At 30.2% G+C, this 15,137-nt stretch overlaps 4 protein-coding genes across 4 annotated transcripts; 1 reads left to right on the top strand and 3 right to left on the bottom strand.

Annotated features, from left to right (window-relative positions):
* Positions 1–41: 41 nt before the first annotated feature.
* Positions 42–2,045, bottom strand: LOC111423852 (guanine nucleotide-binding protein subunit beta-5). Its single transcript, XM_023057234.2, has 10 exons — positions 1,914–2,045; positions 1,709–1,850; positions 1,521–1,657; positions 1,226–1,344; positions 1,025–1,151; positions 819–962; positions 625–765; positions 480–576; positions 246–412; positions 42–190 (listed from the first exon to the last, which is right to left on the bottom strand). Exons 2-10 carry the CDS (start codon positions 1,824–1,826, stop codon positions 179–181), a joined length of 1,062 nt encoding a protein of 353 aa, XP_022913002.1. The 5' UTR covers positions 1,827–1,850; positions 1,914–2,045; the 3' UTR covers positions 42–178.
* Positions 2,046–2,392: 347 nt separating this feature from the next.
* LOC111423945 (ribosomal protein S20) lies at positions 2,393–3,040 on the bottom strand. Its single transcript, XM_023057338.2, has 2 exons — positions 2,944–3,040; positions 2,393–2,815 (listed from the first exon to the last, which is right to left on the bottom strand). The coding sequence occupies exons 1-2, from the start codon at positions 2,944–2,946 to the stop codon at positions 2,456–2,458; spliced, it is 363 nt and encodes a 120-aa protein (XP_022913106.1). The 5' UTR covers positions 2,947–3,040; the 3' UTR covers positions 2,393–2,455.
* A 207-nt stretch (positions 3,041–3,247) lies between these two features.
* LOC111423944 (eukaryotic translation initiation factor 2 subunit alpha) lies at positions 3,248–4,734 on the top strand. The gene is made up of 5 exons (XM_023057336.2): positions 3,248–3,413; positions 3,486–3,958; positions 4,020–4,252; positions 4,306–4,421; positions 4,474–4,734. Exons 2-5 carry the CDS (start codon positions 3,492–3,494, stop codon positions 4,645–4,647), a joined length of 990 nt encoding a protein of 329 aa, XP_022913104.1. The 5' UTR covers positions 3,248–3,413; positions 3,486–3,491; the 3' UTR covers positions 4,648–4,734.
* A 65-nt stretch (positions 4,735–4,799) lies between these two features.
* LOC111423943 (protein Dek) lies at positions 4,800–10,611 on the bottom strand. The gene is made up of 5 exons (XM_023057335.2): positions 10,359–10,611; positions 8,884–9,930; positions 8,603–8,824; positions 5,487–5,639; positions 4,800–5,157 (listed from the first exon to the last, which is right to left on the bottom strand). Exons 1-5 carry the CDS (start codon positions 10,398–10,400, stop codon positions 5,143–5,145), a joined length of 1,479 nt encoding a protein of 492 aa, XP_022913103.2. The 5' UTR covers positions 10,401–10,611; the 3' UTR covers positions 4,800–5,142.
* Positions 10,612–15,137: the final 4,526 nt, after the last annotated feature.

Genomic DNA, 15,137 nt, shown 5'->3' with positions numbered 1-15,137 from the left:
ATGATGATTTTTTCCACAGCTACATTTTACTTTTTTCTTAATTACTTATTATTTAATTTTCAAACAATAAATAGATTTCATTGTTTTCAGTTCTATTTTTCGAATACATTTTGCGCTAAGTCTATTTAAGTAAAATTTTCTTAAATTATCTAATTAATACTCAATTATGTTTAATAATTTATGCCCAAATCTAAAACAAATTGTAATTTACCAATCTAAAAACTAAAAATATTCTTTTATCATACTCTCAATGTGGTATCCCAAGATCCTGTTGACAAAGCAGTCCCATCAGGCGACACTTGCAAACAAGATACTCTATTCTCATGTCCATACAATAAACAAACTCTGGCACATTTTAAAGTATCCCAAACGTTTACAGTGTAATCATTATAACCAGCGAATAATAATCGACCTATTTAATATTTAATAAAACATATAATTAACAATATAAAATAAAATCATTTTTTTTTATTTTTTACCTGAAACAGAAAAATCGACTGAATTTACCCCAAACATTATACTATCTTTACTATACGTAGCCACTTCTTTATCTGCTCTCAAATCAAAAAGGCGACACTAAAAAATCAAATTTTATAACGAAAATAATTTGGATCAAAAATTTACTGTTGCGTCATCACTTCCGGTCGCAACAGCATCTCCACTTGGATGGAATTTAACGCTATTCACATCGGATTCGTGACTTTCAAAAGATTGGACGCACTGTCCTGAACGCATATCCCAAATTAACACTAACTTATCACAACTCTACAATTAATTTTAATATAGAACATAATTATCGGATAAAATATATTATTTACGCCTGAAACGAAAGTATTTCCTGTTTCTGATGGGGCTAAATCAATAGACATGACATCAGAGGTATGTCCGTGGAAACTTTGTAACATTTGACCAGATTCAACATCCCAAAGTGCACAGGTAGCATCGCCACTACCAGTTAAAATCTATTTGATCATACATAACACTTAAATTTGGTAAATTTAGTTTCAATAATTTTTTAAACTACCTGTTGATCTGAATTGGGAAAAATACAACAACTCATATAACTTGTATGAGTCCCAACTGTTTTCTTTTTTTGTGTGACATCCTCATCAAAAGTCAATGGGTATACAGTAACTTTATTATCTAACCCCCTAATAAGAATAAAAATAATTCTCTATTAGTTTTTTTTTAAATGAATGATATTTGGATGATGTGCAAAATATACCCGCATGCTACCAAATTCCCAGACGGTGCATAAGCACACGCCATAACCCAGGTGGTGAGCATAGTGACTGCATGCTCCTTGTTAGTAGTGAAAGCGTCCCATATTATCATCTTGCCATCCTATAGAACATTATATGTTTACCTAAATGGGCTCACCACAAGCAACTAATAAATCAAAACAAATAAATCAAATTTTAAAGCGGTGCTTATGAAAAAAGAATGAATAGGGCGTATGAAAAGTGAAAAATTTTTGTAGTAACATAATAAATAAACATAAAAGTGGTTGATATAGATACCTGAGATGAAGACACCATGTGTCTTTTATCTGGTGACCAATCAGAACAAAGAACTTTAGCTTGATGACCTTTTAAGGTACGTCTAGGTTTGATATTCATATAATTTATTATTTCTAATCGTTCCGCGACAGAAGATACTAAAAAATAATAAAATTATTTAGAAAATACTAAGATAACAAAAACTTTACAAGTAACATCATTTAATTTTTGTCGTTCATCTTCAAGGCGGATTTTAAGCATTTCAGCTTCTCTTGTAAGAGATTCAATTGTATCATTAGATGATACTCTTAAACCAGCATCACACATAGTCGTTTTCAGTTTTCTCCTTACCTAAAATTATTAAAATCTACATTCTACACATCTTCTTTTAATAAAAAAATTTGGAGTACTAACAGAGAGTATTTATAGAAGTGTCCTTGAGGCAACGGTTTTAATAGAAGCGTTGCCGTCCGACTTTTTTTCCTTTAAATAAGGAAAAGTTGTTAAAGAAAGTACCCCCACACAACAATCAATCACAATCCAAACAAAATTGACATTTTGAGGTTAGGCAATTTGGTTTACAATGGTTGATAATGTAGATATCTACAAAAATGATTTTAAAAAAACAACTTTTAATCTTTTTAATAATAATAATCTTTTAAAGAGGTGAATTAAAATAGATTGTTCCTTAATAATTTAAAATAAATTTAAACATTTGTTGAAATCTATATATCAGCAACCTACATAAAATGTCATTGTAATATTTTCATGTTAACCTACAAAAATGTTTATATTATAAATAATATACAAAAATGCTTTTAACATACTATTATTATATTTATATAGGGCAATATTTAATCTGATAGGTTATAAACTCAAAAAAAAACCACAAATTTTACTTTTCTTCTTAATATTTAATTAAGAAAACATATAAACCTTAAAATAATCAACATAGTTTAAGGGTCTGCAATGGTTACTTCAACTTCTACGCCAGGTTCAATAGAAATAGAAGTAATTTGCTTAACAATTTCAGATGGGGAATGAAGATCGATAACACGTTTGTGAATCCTCATTTGGAATCTGTCCCAAGTCTTAGAACCTTCACCACAAGGTGTTTTACGAGTGGTGATACGTAACGTTTTGGTTGGCATACGAATTGGTCCCTTAACGCGCAACTTTTGCTTCTTCGCCCCATTGATAAGGTCATAACACACCTTTTCTAATGAGCGTACATTGCGGGATGTTAATGTAATTCTGATACGATGGATGGGGGACGCATCTTGCGTTGGTTTTTCGGGGTTATCTTTCATTGTAGCCTGAAAAAATTAATTTTTAATAGAAATTTTTTAATAAAAAGCGTAAAAACACGTGGTGTATTTTTTGGTTATGTTTACTATAAAGTGTTTGAGTTTATTGTTAAAATGAGCAAAAAGGTTAAACATACCATGATTTTATTGGTTTTCCGGTCGAGTTAACCAATTTAATACGTTTATTTGAAATTGGTCAGCGCTGAACCAGAAGCTTCGTTTGCGGCTTTGGTCAAAATGGACGCTTTCACAGGTCCGACGTTATAAACTGTCAAATAATTAAGTAACTAGATTAAGTAAAATATTCCTAGATAAACTAAAACTTTAAAGTTACAACTTCTTCCATGTACATAGATATGTATATAATAAGTCCATATCATGAAATATAATTAATAATATAAGAATTCTTGAATTAATTTTAAGATTTTAAATTTATTTGGTGGTTGACATAAGAACTAACCTCCGAAACAAACCTCTGTCAATGCGGTACTGTCAGGTTCAGACCCATTTTTATAAAAATAGTCATTAAAACTCCGTTTTTATAGGAAACTTTTTACTTGGAGTTAAGAATATCATTAAAAATTAACCACCACATACAAAATACTACGTAAGTTCTTTTAAATACGCGAAGAAATAAGTTTTACGTCTTGTTAACCTCAAATCTGTTCCCTTAAACCAGGTGGCAATGCCGTTATCCTGTAGATTTTATAAAGAAAAGTATCCGGAAGTGGAAGATGTAGTAATGGTAAACGTCCGTTCCATAGCGGAAATGGGTGCATATGTGCATCTTCTAGAATACAATGACATAGAAGGCATGATTTTACTTTCCGAGTTATCAAGAAGACGTATTCGTTCGATTAATAAATTGATTAGGGTCGGAAAAACGGAGCCTGTTGTTGTTATTCGTGTAGATAAACAAAAAGGGTATATTGATTTATCAAAACGTCGTGTTAGTGGGGAAGATGTTGAAAAATGTACCGAAAGATTTGCTAAAGCTAAAGCTGTTAACTCGATACTTAGACACGTTGCTGAACTGCTTAAATATGAAACTGACGAACAACTTGAAGAGTTATATCAAAAAACTGCGTGGTATTTCGAAGAAAAATATAAGAAAAAAGCTAGTGCTTATGATGCATTTAAACAAGCAGTAGTGTATGTTCATGATTAGGACGATTAAGGTTATGTTGGATGTAGTTAATAATTTTATTTTTAGTGATCCTAGTATTTTGGCTGAATGTGGTTTAGATGAAACAACAAAAGATGTTTTGCTGAGTCAAGTTAAGAGGAAGTTAACATCTCAAGCTGTTAAAATCCGTGCTGATATTGAATGTGCATGTTATGGTTATGAAGGTATTGATGCTGTTAAAGCTGCTTTAACAGCTGGTTTAGGATTGTCTACTGAAGAGCTACCAATCAAAATTAATTTGATTGCTCCACCTCGATATGGTAAAGAACTCAGTTTAAATGATAAATCTCATCTCATTAATTTTTTTTATCAGTTATGACAACATCTACACCTGAAAAACAGGATGGTTTAAAAATATTAACAGATGCTATTGAAGTAATTAGAGTAAAAATAGGCGAATATGGTGGTGTATTTAACGTACAAACACCTGTAAGTAATCATAATAATTAATTGAACGACTTTTTTATAATTGTATTTTTAGCCTAAAGTTGTTACTGCTACTGATGAAGCAGAATTAATGAAGCAAATGGAAAGAGCTGAAGCAGAAAATGCTGAAGTAGCTGGTGATGATGATAATGAAGATGATGAAGAAGGCCAGGTGTTTAGTGAAGGTGAAAATGCAGAAAACGGTGAAAATTCTGAAGAGGACAAGTAAAGAAATAGTTTATAAATTTTTTTTTTACAACTGGTTTATGATTGGCACTTATGACCATAATAAATAAGGAAATATGTAATTGTAAAACATCTTATTTATTTCCCCTCCTTTCAGAAAAAAATTAATAATAAAACTTAATAATAAAGACCACAAAATAGAAAACAAGTTTTATTTGTATCTTTTAAGCTAGAGCTGGTTTTGCGCATTACTAAAAATTCAGCGTGTATTTCTAAAAATCATTTATATTGTATACATACATACTCCTGTTTTTTTTTTATTTTTTTAATTTTATTTTATCAATAACTGTAATTGCTTTTTAACATAAATATCATTTATTCATCATATTATTTGAAAATTAATAATAGGTAAAGTATAATGGAAATGATACAGGACAAAAAATTCCTTTAACAATTTTGCTTTGTACTTGCATGATTTTTTAATTCATTTTGAGAAGAAAAAACGGGATAATGTTATGGATCGGTTTTTTTTTTTCATTCACGTTGATATCAACTGAAATAAAAAAAAGACAATATAATGATCTGTATTTTTAAAATACCTCAAATAAAACCTCAATATAATGGACTTTGGATATAATGGGACAACATATTTTTATGTGAGAGTATTATTATCTATTTAATACATCAGTATATGTAAATATAAATGTTAGCGCTCATAGATAGAATCCAACTCAAATGATTATTTCCCATGTTCATAAATAACCTCAGGGTAATCCCCAAACGTCTCTTAAGATGGCTACACCTAAATGTTTTTTAGTTTAAGATCTAGTATTTCCCATATTTCCGTTATATCAAGGTTTTATTGTGTATTTAAAAACTTACTGATTTTACAGTGGTTTTTATATAATCCTTCTTATGTGTTAAATCAAAATTAGGATAATGTGCGTATACTTGTTTGCACACAGTTTTCATTGTTATTTCTTCCAAATTAGCACCTTCCAATATACCTTTTACGTATGTTTTGATTTCTTCATCCTTAAAAATAAATGGTTAAAACGAGTTTTAGATTTATAGATAAATTATGAAAATTAAAACAAAAACGATGAATTGTATCATCGTTTTTCAATTTCAGCATGAGTTTTAAAGCTCATTCTTTAGTGCTACTTTTTTGTCTCTTTAATTTTTTCCTTAAAGTTAATAGTTTTTGCGTAAAAAAATAAAGTATCGTGTCATGTAGCGCTATGTGCCGCAATGTTTAACTAATAATTTTTGACTATTATTAAGCAAGAGTAGCAATTTTTTATTATTGTTTAAAACAACGTACTTTGTTCAGACAGACATACACGTTATAGTTTTTGTTATGAAAATCACAATTAACTTGTACAACAATGCCACCTGATTGTGTATTTGGACTTTAAAGGCTCTAAAGAAATGATAAAGAGGGGAAACAATTGGCAAGCCCTGAAGGTATACTATGATATTTTTGCACACAATTCAACAGTCCTGCATAATGCTATAAAAGATTATAAAACGGCAATAAGTGCTTTCTTTACTGAATTTTAAGTGTACTTTAATATACAGGGTGATTCAAAAAACTGCTGACAGACTTCTAGGGCAGGTAATATATCAAAAATTAAGATGAAAAGTCTTAATATACATGGGGTCGCAAATGCCTCCTTAACGAGATATAGCGGGTCAAAGTTTCTTTAAAATTAAACATTATCTGCAATAAAAAGCCCTTTTTTAAAAATATTTTCAATTCCACTGCTAATTTTGTCAAACGGGCAGTATTTTCGTGTAAAGTGATCAATTATCTATCAATTGCTCTCTTACAAAACTTTGATTAAAGCAACAGTTTTTGATTGAATTAACAAATTTTCTACAAACGTGTTTTTCTTAAAAACTATTGCTTTGACCAAAGTTGTGTAAGAGACTAATTGATAGAAAATGGACCACTTTACACGCGTAGAGAGCAATGGCGTAGACAATATTTTTAAAAAAGTGCTTTTCATATCTCGCCAACGAGGCATTTCCGACCCCATGTACATTAAGACTATTCATCTTAATTTTTCTTGTATTATCTACTCTAGAAGTCTGTCAGCGGTTTTTTGAATCACCCCCTGTATAAACCATGGGCGACTTCGGCTCCCCTAAGGAGCTACACCCCTTCAAAAATGGCGAAAAATGTTGGTTTAATTTTTTTTTTTCTAAAACCATAAACGCTTGGAAAATGAAATTTGGGGAATATGTTTAACTCATAATTGGGAACGTTTTGACCCTATTTATACTTTCAACCAAGACTTCTAAATGACTAAACGATGACAATTACGTAAAATATGACAAAATTAAATTAATTAAGTAAAATATGACAAATCAAAGAATGAAATGTCTATTAATATAAATGTTAATGTTAATATACATAATAAAAAGGATATGATTGATTTAAGATTGTATATTTCATTATTCCACTAGTGGAATAAAGTAACTTTATTCCACTAGTGGATAAAGTGGTACTTTATATGGTTCATAAGTGTGGATAAAACACTTCAATTATAAGGTGATTGTGGATAAAAAACATTAAACCCTAAGTTAGCAACAATGAAGATAGCAATTTAATTTTTAAATATTAATACCAACGATCGGTTTCGCGCCTTTTATTGACGGTTGATCGCATTGGTGGTTAACCACGTTGTCTTTAATTGAATTAATGTATTTTGGTCTGGATATCATCTTCCCCTCTAGTACTTCCACCTCTCTATTAATACCAACCTTAATTTTTTTATTATATTTTTGTTTTTGTGACAAATATTAAGACAGTTTATAAAAATTAAGAATATGTCAAAATGACATTGACATTTCAAACCGGAAGTTGCTTATTAAGTCATGTTTGGACTAATTTTAAAGGATTTTTCACGACGATTACAAATATGTCAAAATTTACGTTGACATTCTTAACCGGAAGTTGGCCATAACTTTATTAATATTGAAGATAAATATGTCGTGTTTGTACTCATTTTAAAGGATTTTTAATGAAGATTACAAATATATCAAAATTGAGGTTGACATTTTAAACCTGAAGTTAGTTATCATATAATAGAAGTTAATCTAGTATTAGTCACTTTTCCGCATTTTCTTTTTAACGTTTTTTTTTGGTGTCATTTTACATTGATTTAAAAAAATCGACGATTTTTAAGCCTCATGATGATTCTTGAATATTTCCCAAGATTTTTAATATTTCTTTTGTTAAAAAAGAGCGTTCTTAAATTTTAATTTGTAAACTTGTAACACTTCGTCCTTAATTTCATTTTACAACTTTTTACACTTTAATTTTGTAAATTAGAAGCTAATAATCTGATTTTGAATTTGATATGTGATCTTTTTTGAACAAAACAAAAAGAAATATTAAGAAACTTGTTTGTAAAATGGATAAGATGAGAGATGTTATAGTTTTAGTGATCTTAAGTGATTCTGTAAGTCACGACTTATAGAAACAACCTGTATAATCGTAAAACGTAACGAGTGACCATTTTCAATAGTTTGAGCCTGTCTATTCTGAAAAGTCTTATATTTTTAGAGAGATGAAAACGAAAATCCCGTTTTTTCAACATTATTCATTTGTCGCTTAGTCAAGTGATGCATAACGCGTCCAATTGACAGTAAACATTAACTTTTTACCTTTTTTGTTATAATTTTTTAAGTCATTTTATGAAAGTTTTATTCTCACTTAAAAATATATGTTTTGTACTTTTAAGTCGTTGTGCCTGAAGAAGAAATCTCTTAAATTTTGAAACATTTAGCATCAAAATTGAATAAAAAAAATATAATTCATCGTTTTTTTTTTAAATTTTCATAATTTAACTATACCAATGTTGCAATCAACCATTTTCAAAATAGTTTAAACAGAAAATGAACAGTGTGTCAAATTTGAGGATTGATATTAAAAAATTGATCTTTTATAAGAATACCTTGGGATTAAATAAAATCATAAAGAACTTTACCGTAGGCGGATCTTGATTTTTAGCCTTTTTAATAAGTGGTTCATTTTCGGAAGAATCCCCATCATCTGATTCAGAACTAACTTTTTTCCCTCTCCCTCTTCCTGGTCGCTTCTTAGGGCCGGGTGTTGTGTTATTTTGAGCTGGTTTACGTCCTCGACCTCTTCCGACATTCCCTTTCCCCCTATTATTTGCTACTTTTCTCTTTTTCACCTTTTCTTCGGGCTAAACAAAACAAATTTGAATTGAAATAATTCAATTTTAATTAAATTAATTAATCTTACATTCGATTCTTCTGAACTTCCTAAACTGTCCTCTTCGGCATCGCTTAATTCCTCAGATTGCTGCCGCCGCCTGGCGGATTGTCTCCGTTGTTTCGGTTTAGCTTTTTCTTCACTAGCATCGCTCGGTTGAAAATCTTCGTCACTTTCATTTGAACTTTCATCTTTTAAATTCGAACGTTTTCCTTTATCTCGTCGACCTCTCGACGGTTTTTCATCACTTGAATATGAATCATCATGTGAAGAATAGCCCCTATTGTTAGCTCTAACAGCAGCCGTTCGTTTTGGTCGCCCACCACCATCGATTTTACCGGTATCTTTCGGATGATTTAAGAATTCGACGATTCTTTGGGCTATTTCATCTTTCGAGCCCTTTTTCTCCATATCGAGCATTTCACAAATGCTTTTTAGCTGTTTCACTTCGAACGTTTGAACGTTAGCGATTTTTTTGTTGTATTCGTCGCTGCCTTTAGCCAAAGCGAAACCATTAAATTTTTTTATATTTTTTTTCAAAACTGTTGCCTTTCCGGGTAAATCGTAAATTAGTTGGTGGAGTAATTTTAAATCGTCGTTTTTAAATCGAGATATAGAGGCATCGACGCGAGGGATTTCCCCTAAAGGAGTTCCTGGTCCTTCTGGTGTTTCTATTTTTGTTTCTTTAGTATCGTTAGAAGAGGTATCTTCGTCTTTCTTTCCATCCCTTTTTCTTTCGGATTTAGTTGACTCTGTGGGCTTTTTCGCGTTCTTTTTATCTTTTTTCTCAGATTCAATTGAGGCGTCATCATCTTCTTCTTCTTCCCCGTCCTCTTCCTCCTCTTCATCCACCTCTTCTTCTTCACTTAATTCGCTTTTAGGTTTTGCTTCATCAATCGATCCATCTTTATCATCCTCCGAGCTCTTATTAGCATCTCCCAGTTCATCTTTAACAGATGAACCATTCTTAACATCAGTCTCCATGGGTTCATTTACCTTTTCGTCGTTTTCTTTAGTTGTAGCATCATCAGTTTGATCATTTTTAACCTCGCTTTTTTCGGCATCTTTGTCATTATTCTAAAAGAAATTTTAAGAAAAAAACATTGTAGTAGTTGCTATAGTTTTTATTATTTAATTGACGTAAAATATAATAATAAAGTGAGTTTTAATTTTAGTTAAATTAATGTGTTAAGATAATATGAGATAATATTAAGTTTCCCGCCATTTTATCTTTTTTTTACATAGCCTCGAAAAGTGATTGCGATATTGTTTTGGGGCAACCTCGTGGTGAAAATGATTAGGGAAAACGTTGAAATTGATTCGGAAATGAAGAAAACCCGTTTTCCCGCTTTTGAAACAAACAGACGCCATACCGCTATTGAGACTCGCGCATCGTTGGACGATGTTTTTAATCAAAACGAAGCCGATGGGGCCCCGACGACAAATAAAAACGTTGTGCCCTTATTTCGCGATAATCGAATGATGGAATATTTAAGGATACGTACCTCCGCTGGCGGATCTTTGTTATTTTCACCTTTACTCGACATATTTACTTCGAGGAAGGAACTACGTCTAAAATATCCAATAGGAAATCACACGCGTAACACAGTCGACCGTTTGTGTACATTCGGTTGCGTTACATTCTCAATCAAGGCGAATATTTGCAGGGTCGACTGTATAATGTGTGGAAAAAATTTTGAATTTCATCAAATTAGGTTTTTAACTACAAAAAATGAGTCATTTTTAAAAATAAGCCTTGCTATAAAAAGTTTTTGCGAAAATATTACGTTTTTACTATAACGTTTTAATATTCAGCGATTTTATGATAATTAAAATTTAATTATCCTCTTTTAAATATGTTTCGATCTTCTTGTCATTAAAAGGGAATAATAGGTCATTAAATTGTCACATTGAAATGTTATCTTTAATTAGTTTGAATCGTTTGAATAAAAGCTGTTTGGGGTTGATTTATGGAGACATCTTTAACGGTCTTGCTCTACTTTAGAATATAAATAGTGGGGGGTTAATACTACGTTCATTCTAAAATAGATGGCAGTGTTTTACAACAAATAATAATAAAATTTGAATATTTATTGACTGATTATAATACATATAATGATAATATTAATTACAACTAAATTACAAATTCATATTAAAAAAGTATTAAGTTAAAGATTAACAAAATTAATTAAATAGATTTGATAAATCTAAAGACATTTGTGATTGCATGAATTTTTAATGTACGTCATATATATACTATCTTCTATATCGCTGACTCCCTATCTAAGCAATGAGTGGCGAGCGTTTCCATCAAAAGAAGACGGAATGATATATGTTTTGTCTTTGTCGTACCCCGGTGTCGTGAAAGCGCTAGCGCGAATCGTAAATTTTAAAGAGTGTGAAGTGTTTAAAATGCAATTATTATTATAGATGGTTTACTTTAACTATAAATTATCACTGATGCATCAAATAAATTAGAGTATATGTACTTTTGTGTGAAATTGAGGTTAAATATTGCATTAAATATCAACTTTATGTAGATTGTTCATTAAAAAAAATATATAATTTTTAACATAATTTGTGGGCTCACGCTATTTAAAGAAGTTGTTACATTAATGAAAGATATAAAATATATACTTACTATTTAAAGTACATAACATTCTATCTTAAAATTTTCATTATTAATAATTAGCTGCTTGTTTGTTTATGTTTGCGCCATGTACTTACCAGACTTGTGGGTTACACCAATTATTTTTGATTAGATTACAAAAGGGTAACAAAATAAAAGACGAATTTTAAGAAAACTATTTTACTCTATTGATTTTTAAATAAAACGAGTTTATAATACTTAGATCGGATGTAATTAAGTTTTAAAGAATTTACTATTTAATGTACATAATATTCTATCATAAAATTTTCATCATATCGATGTAATTATTAATTAAATTTTTAAGAAAAATGTTTCAAGAAAAGGAGGGCTTTAAATTCTTTTTTATTACACTGAGATCGTTCCTTCTACCTGCTCAACCAATTTTTAGGCCCCAAAAATATCTTTTAACAAATTTTCTTCACTTTCTTAACAAATAATAATTACATTTTAAATTGCTAAGTCCTAAAATATGTTAATAATTATGTTATTATACACATGAAACCTATAATATACATAACTAAATATTTAGATTTTAGGTTATGTTTATGTCAAACATTTATTTGTTGATTTATAAACATCAAGGTCATCAGCTGCTATTAATTTTTAATTCACCGTCCAATAAGATAAAAGCGTACTCATCACGTGTTCACACATGTCTCTTGAGTCGACCGGGGTACGACAAAGACAGATATATATATATCTGCACTCTAGTGTTTACACTCTTTTGCTGCCTTAGTCAGCGATATAGAAGATAGTATATATATGATGTACGTTAACTATCGTCAACGTATGCAACACAACTCACACGGGCTTGATATGCGTTGCCTAAATGTTTTTGTTATTTTAGAAAATATTAATTAAAGTATTGGCATCAAATATTAATTATTATTATTACAGTGAATTTTACGAAAGATGGATAATAAAAATATTGAGGTTAATAGATCGTTAAAGGGGATAAGATGTTAAAAATATTCTTAATTAATCTAATTTAATCTAATAAGCGAACCCAACCTAACCCAAAATAAAAAATTCTGCAATTTTATGTTTCTAACAATATAACAGGTTATGACTCAAAAACTAAAAAAGATAGAAAGAAACTTTTTGAATCAAAAACGTTTCGTATTGACCCAGATAACAGTTTCAGTACACAATTATAACCCATCGAGTAATTTAGCGAACACAAGCCAACCCAAAGTTAAAAATTCTGTGGTTTTACATTTCTAACAATATAACAGGTTATAACTCAAAAATTAAAAGAGATAGCAGGAAACCTTTTGAATCAAAAACGTTCCATGTTGATCCAGAAAACAGTTTCAGTATACAATTATAACCCATAGAGTAATTTAGCGACTCACCCCAAGCGAAGATTAAAAATGTTCTGATTTTGCGTTTCTAACAATATAACAGGTTATGATTCAAAAACTAAATGAGATTGAAAGAATACAAGAATACAAAAACATATTTCCATAGAAACCAGGGCGTACCTAGTTATTTTGTCCCACATAAAATGCAACATATCAATATAATTTGACATTACAGTAAAACCTCGATATAACGAATCTCGGTCTGAAGACGCACGGCTAAACCCGATACTTTCTAGTTCAAGGTCTTGTGTTAGTTCTAGTTTAACTTCTAGTCTTAAAAATTCATGTTAAAAGTTTCGTGGCCGAATCGCATGGGAATTTTCATGCGCCCAAACACGTAAATTATGAAAGTTAATAATTCCACGTCTTGTAAATCATGATTCATCGGTCCACATTGCATTATTTAAGAAATCTCGATTGTTGGCTGCTGCAATAACAACCCACTGACAAAACGTAACACGCCGTTCTTCATCGCCTGGTTGCAATTTGCAATCCTTGCACGGGTTCTAAATGATAAGCATGTCTATATCATGTTTTAAAACTCTTCTAACACTCTTACTCGGGTCTTTGTCGAACGCAAAATTCATCTTCTAAAGTTTCTTTGCAGTCTAACATTATTACGGTCTACCCGATCATTATTTATCCCTTGTTCAACTATTTGTCTATTGTCTAAGAATGCTGATGTCTTCTATTTGGATATTTTTTCCTATACTCTCGGGCTGCTTCTGCTGACTTTCCATTTACAAATCCATAAACAAAATGAATCGTTGACTCTTGGTTAGAAAAAATAAACTTTATTTTATAAAGTTTCTATGCCAAAAGTCAAAAAGTATACTCTCATAAAACTTGTGGTTATTTTAATCCATAAAGAATACATTACAGAGCGCACTCTACCTGCTATAGTAAAACCGGTAAAACGGACTCCATAATTGTCTTTCTCATGCCAAAAAAACATTATCAAATTTGAATAGAATTGGTTGAAATACACGTGTAATATTTAAAAAAATCAATTTAAAAATTTTACCAAAAGAAGTATGCAACCCAATTAACGTATTTTTGAAATTGGTTGTCTACCATTTGGAATAATAAATAATGTGGAAGAAATTTTTAAAATCTTAAACTACAAATTGTTTTGATTCAATAAAAATCTTAAAAAAATCTATATTATTTTAAAAAAATGTTGGGGAAACCAAAAAAAATCAGCAAGAATTAAAAAAAAATAAGAATCCATAGAAAAACATCTATCTCCATAAATCCTTGTAAAACCTGTAACACTTTAGAAAACGTTTTATTTTAATTAATTTAATTTCTTTGCTGTTTTTTACGTAATGTTTCATTATAACCTGCTAATTGCAGGTAATAAAATCAATTTAAATTTTTATTAATTAAGCACGTTTCACCCTCTAATCCAATTAAATCATTATTAATGCAATAATATGCCGTACTGTAATTACACACACAATAGTACTCTCAATTTAAAACCGCCACACAACGAATTCTAACAATTTACATGAAAATTAGACATTTCCGGACGCATATTATGCAGATACATACACAATGCATTCTTTCATATAATCACGTACTTTTAAAATAGTCAAGTCGACAGTTAGAATATAAACAAATCTCTCTCATTTTAAAAGAAATAAAATTTTTAACTTGCCAGCAAAGTTATATTTTTTCTACACGACATTTTTCTATGTAGGTCAGGAGAGGTTACCAAATAACGTTTAAATGAACGAAAAAAAAACTTTTATACAACTAATTGATCTTTATGACGAATCCATTCTATCTATAAAGAATGACGTAATGCGAACATTATGTACAAAATTTTAATGTAGTGTAGTTCTATACAGTGGCGGAGAAAAGTTTACATACCATTGAATTATGAGCTTTTTGTATAACGTAATAATAATAACAGAAAATTTGTATTATAGTGTGATTAGAGATGAAATTAATTATTAGATCCATGTAACTACAGTATTTAAAATTCAATATTTCGTTGGCCCTCTTCTGCCCAAGATTCGACTAACGCAGATTTCAGTGTTTTCGTATCAAATTTTTCAAGTCACTTTTTCAAATGTTTGCCCTACCATCACTTCCAAAAAGGTTGTACTTCGACTCGACACTAAACAAAACCTTGAATCCATTCTCTTATCGACATGATATTAAGCAAATTCTAGTCGAAGACAGCGATTCTATTCTGAAATCAGCGGTTTTCTTCGGGGTGTCTTGCTGTAAAATCCATTATAGTAGTCAATTTCATTAGCTTG

The sequence above is a fragment of the Onthophagus taurus genome, chromosome 7, assembly GCF_036711975.1.
Source record: "Onthophagus taurus isolate NC chromosome 7, IU_Otau_3.0, whole genome shotgun sequence".
Classification (NCBI taxonomy): Eukaryota; Metazoa; Arthropoda; class Insecta; order Coleoptera; family Scarabaeidae; genus Onthophagus; species Onthophagus taurus.
The sequence above is the reverse complement of the archived record's forward strand: the minus strand, read 5'-3'. Positions and strand labels throughout refer to the sequence as shown.

Bases quoted from the DNA above. Each gene is read 5' to 3' on its own strand.
- LOC111423852 (XM_023057234.2), bottom strand. From the start codon at position 1,826: ATGTGTGATGCTGGTTTAAGAGTATCATCTAATGATACAATTGAATCT. The intron at 577-624 runs GTAAATTTTTGA...TTGATTTTTTAG, and splicing joins CCGGAAGTGATGACGCAACA to TGTCGCCTTTTTGATTTGAG. The intron at 413-479 runs GTAAAAAATAAA...AATATTAAATAG, and splicing joins AGTCGATTTTTCTGTTTCAG to GTCGATTATTATTCGCTGGT.
- LOC111423944 (XM_023057336.2), top strand. From the start codon at position 3,492: ATGCCGTTATCCTGTAGATTTTATAAAGAAAAGTATCCGGAAGTGGAA. The intron at 4,253-4,305 runs GTAAAGAACTCA...TTTTTTTATCAG, and splicing joins GATTGCTCCACCTCGATATG to TTATGACAACATCTACACCT. The intron at 4,422-4,473 runs GTAAGTAATCAT...TTGTATTTTTAG, and splicing joins TATTTAACGTACAAACACCT to CCTAAAGTTGTTACTGCTAC.
- LOC111423943 (XM_023057335.2), bottom strand. From the start codon at position 10,400: ATGTCGAGTAAAGGTGAAAATAACAAAGATCCGCCAGCGGAG. The intron at 8,825-8,883 runs GTAAGATTAATT...TGTTTTGTTTAG, and splicing joins GAAGTTCAGAAGAATCGAAT to CCCGAAGAAAAGGTGAAAAA. The intron at 5,640-8,602 runs GTAAAGTTCTTT...TTTATTTTTAAG, and splicing joins AAAATCAAGATCCGCCTACG to GATGAAGAAATCAAAACATA.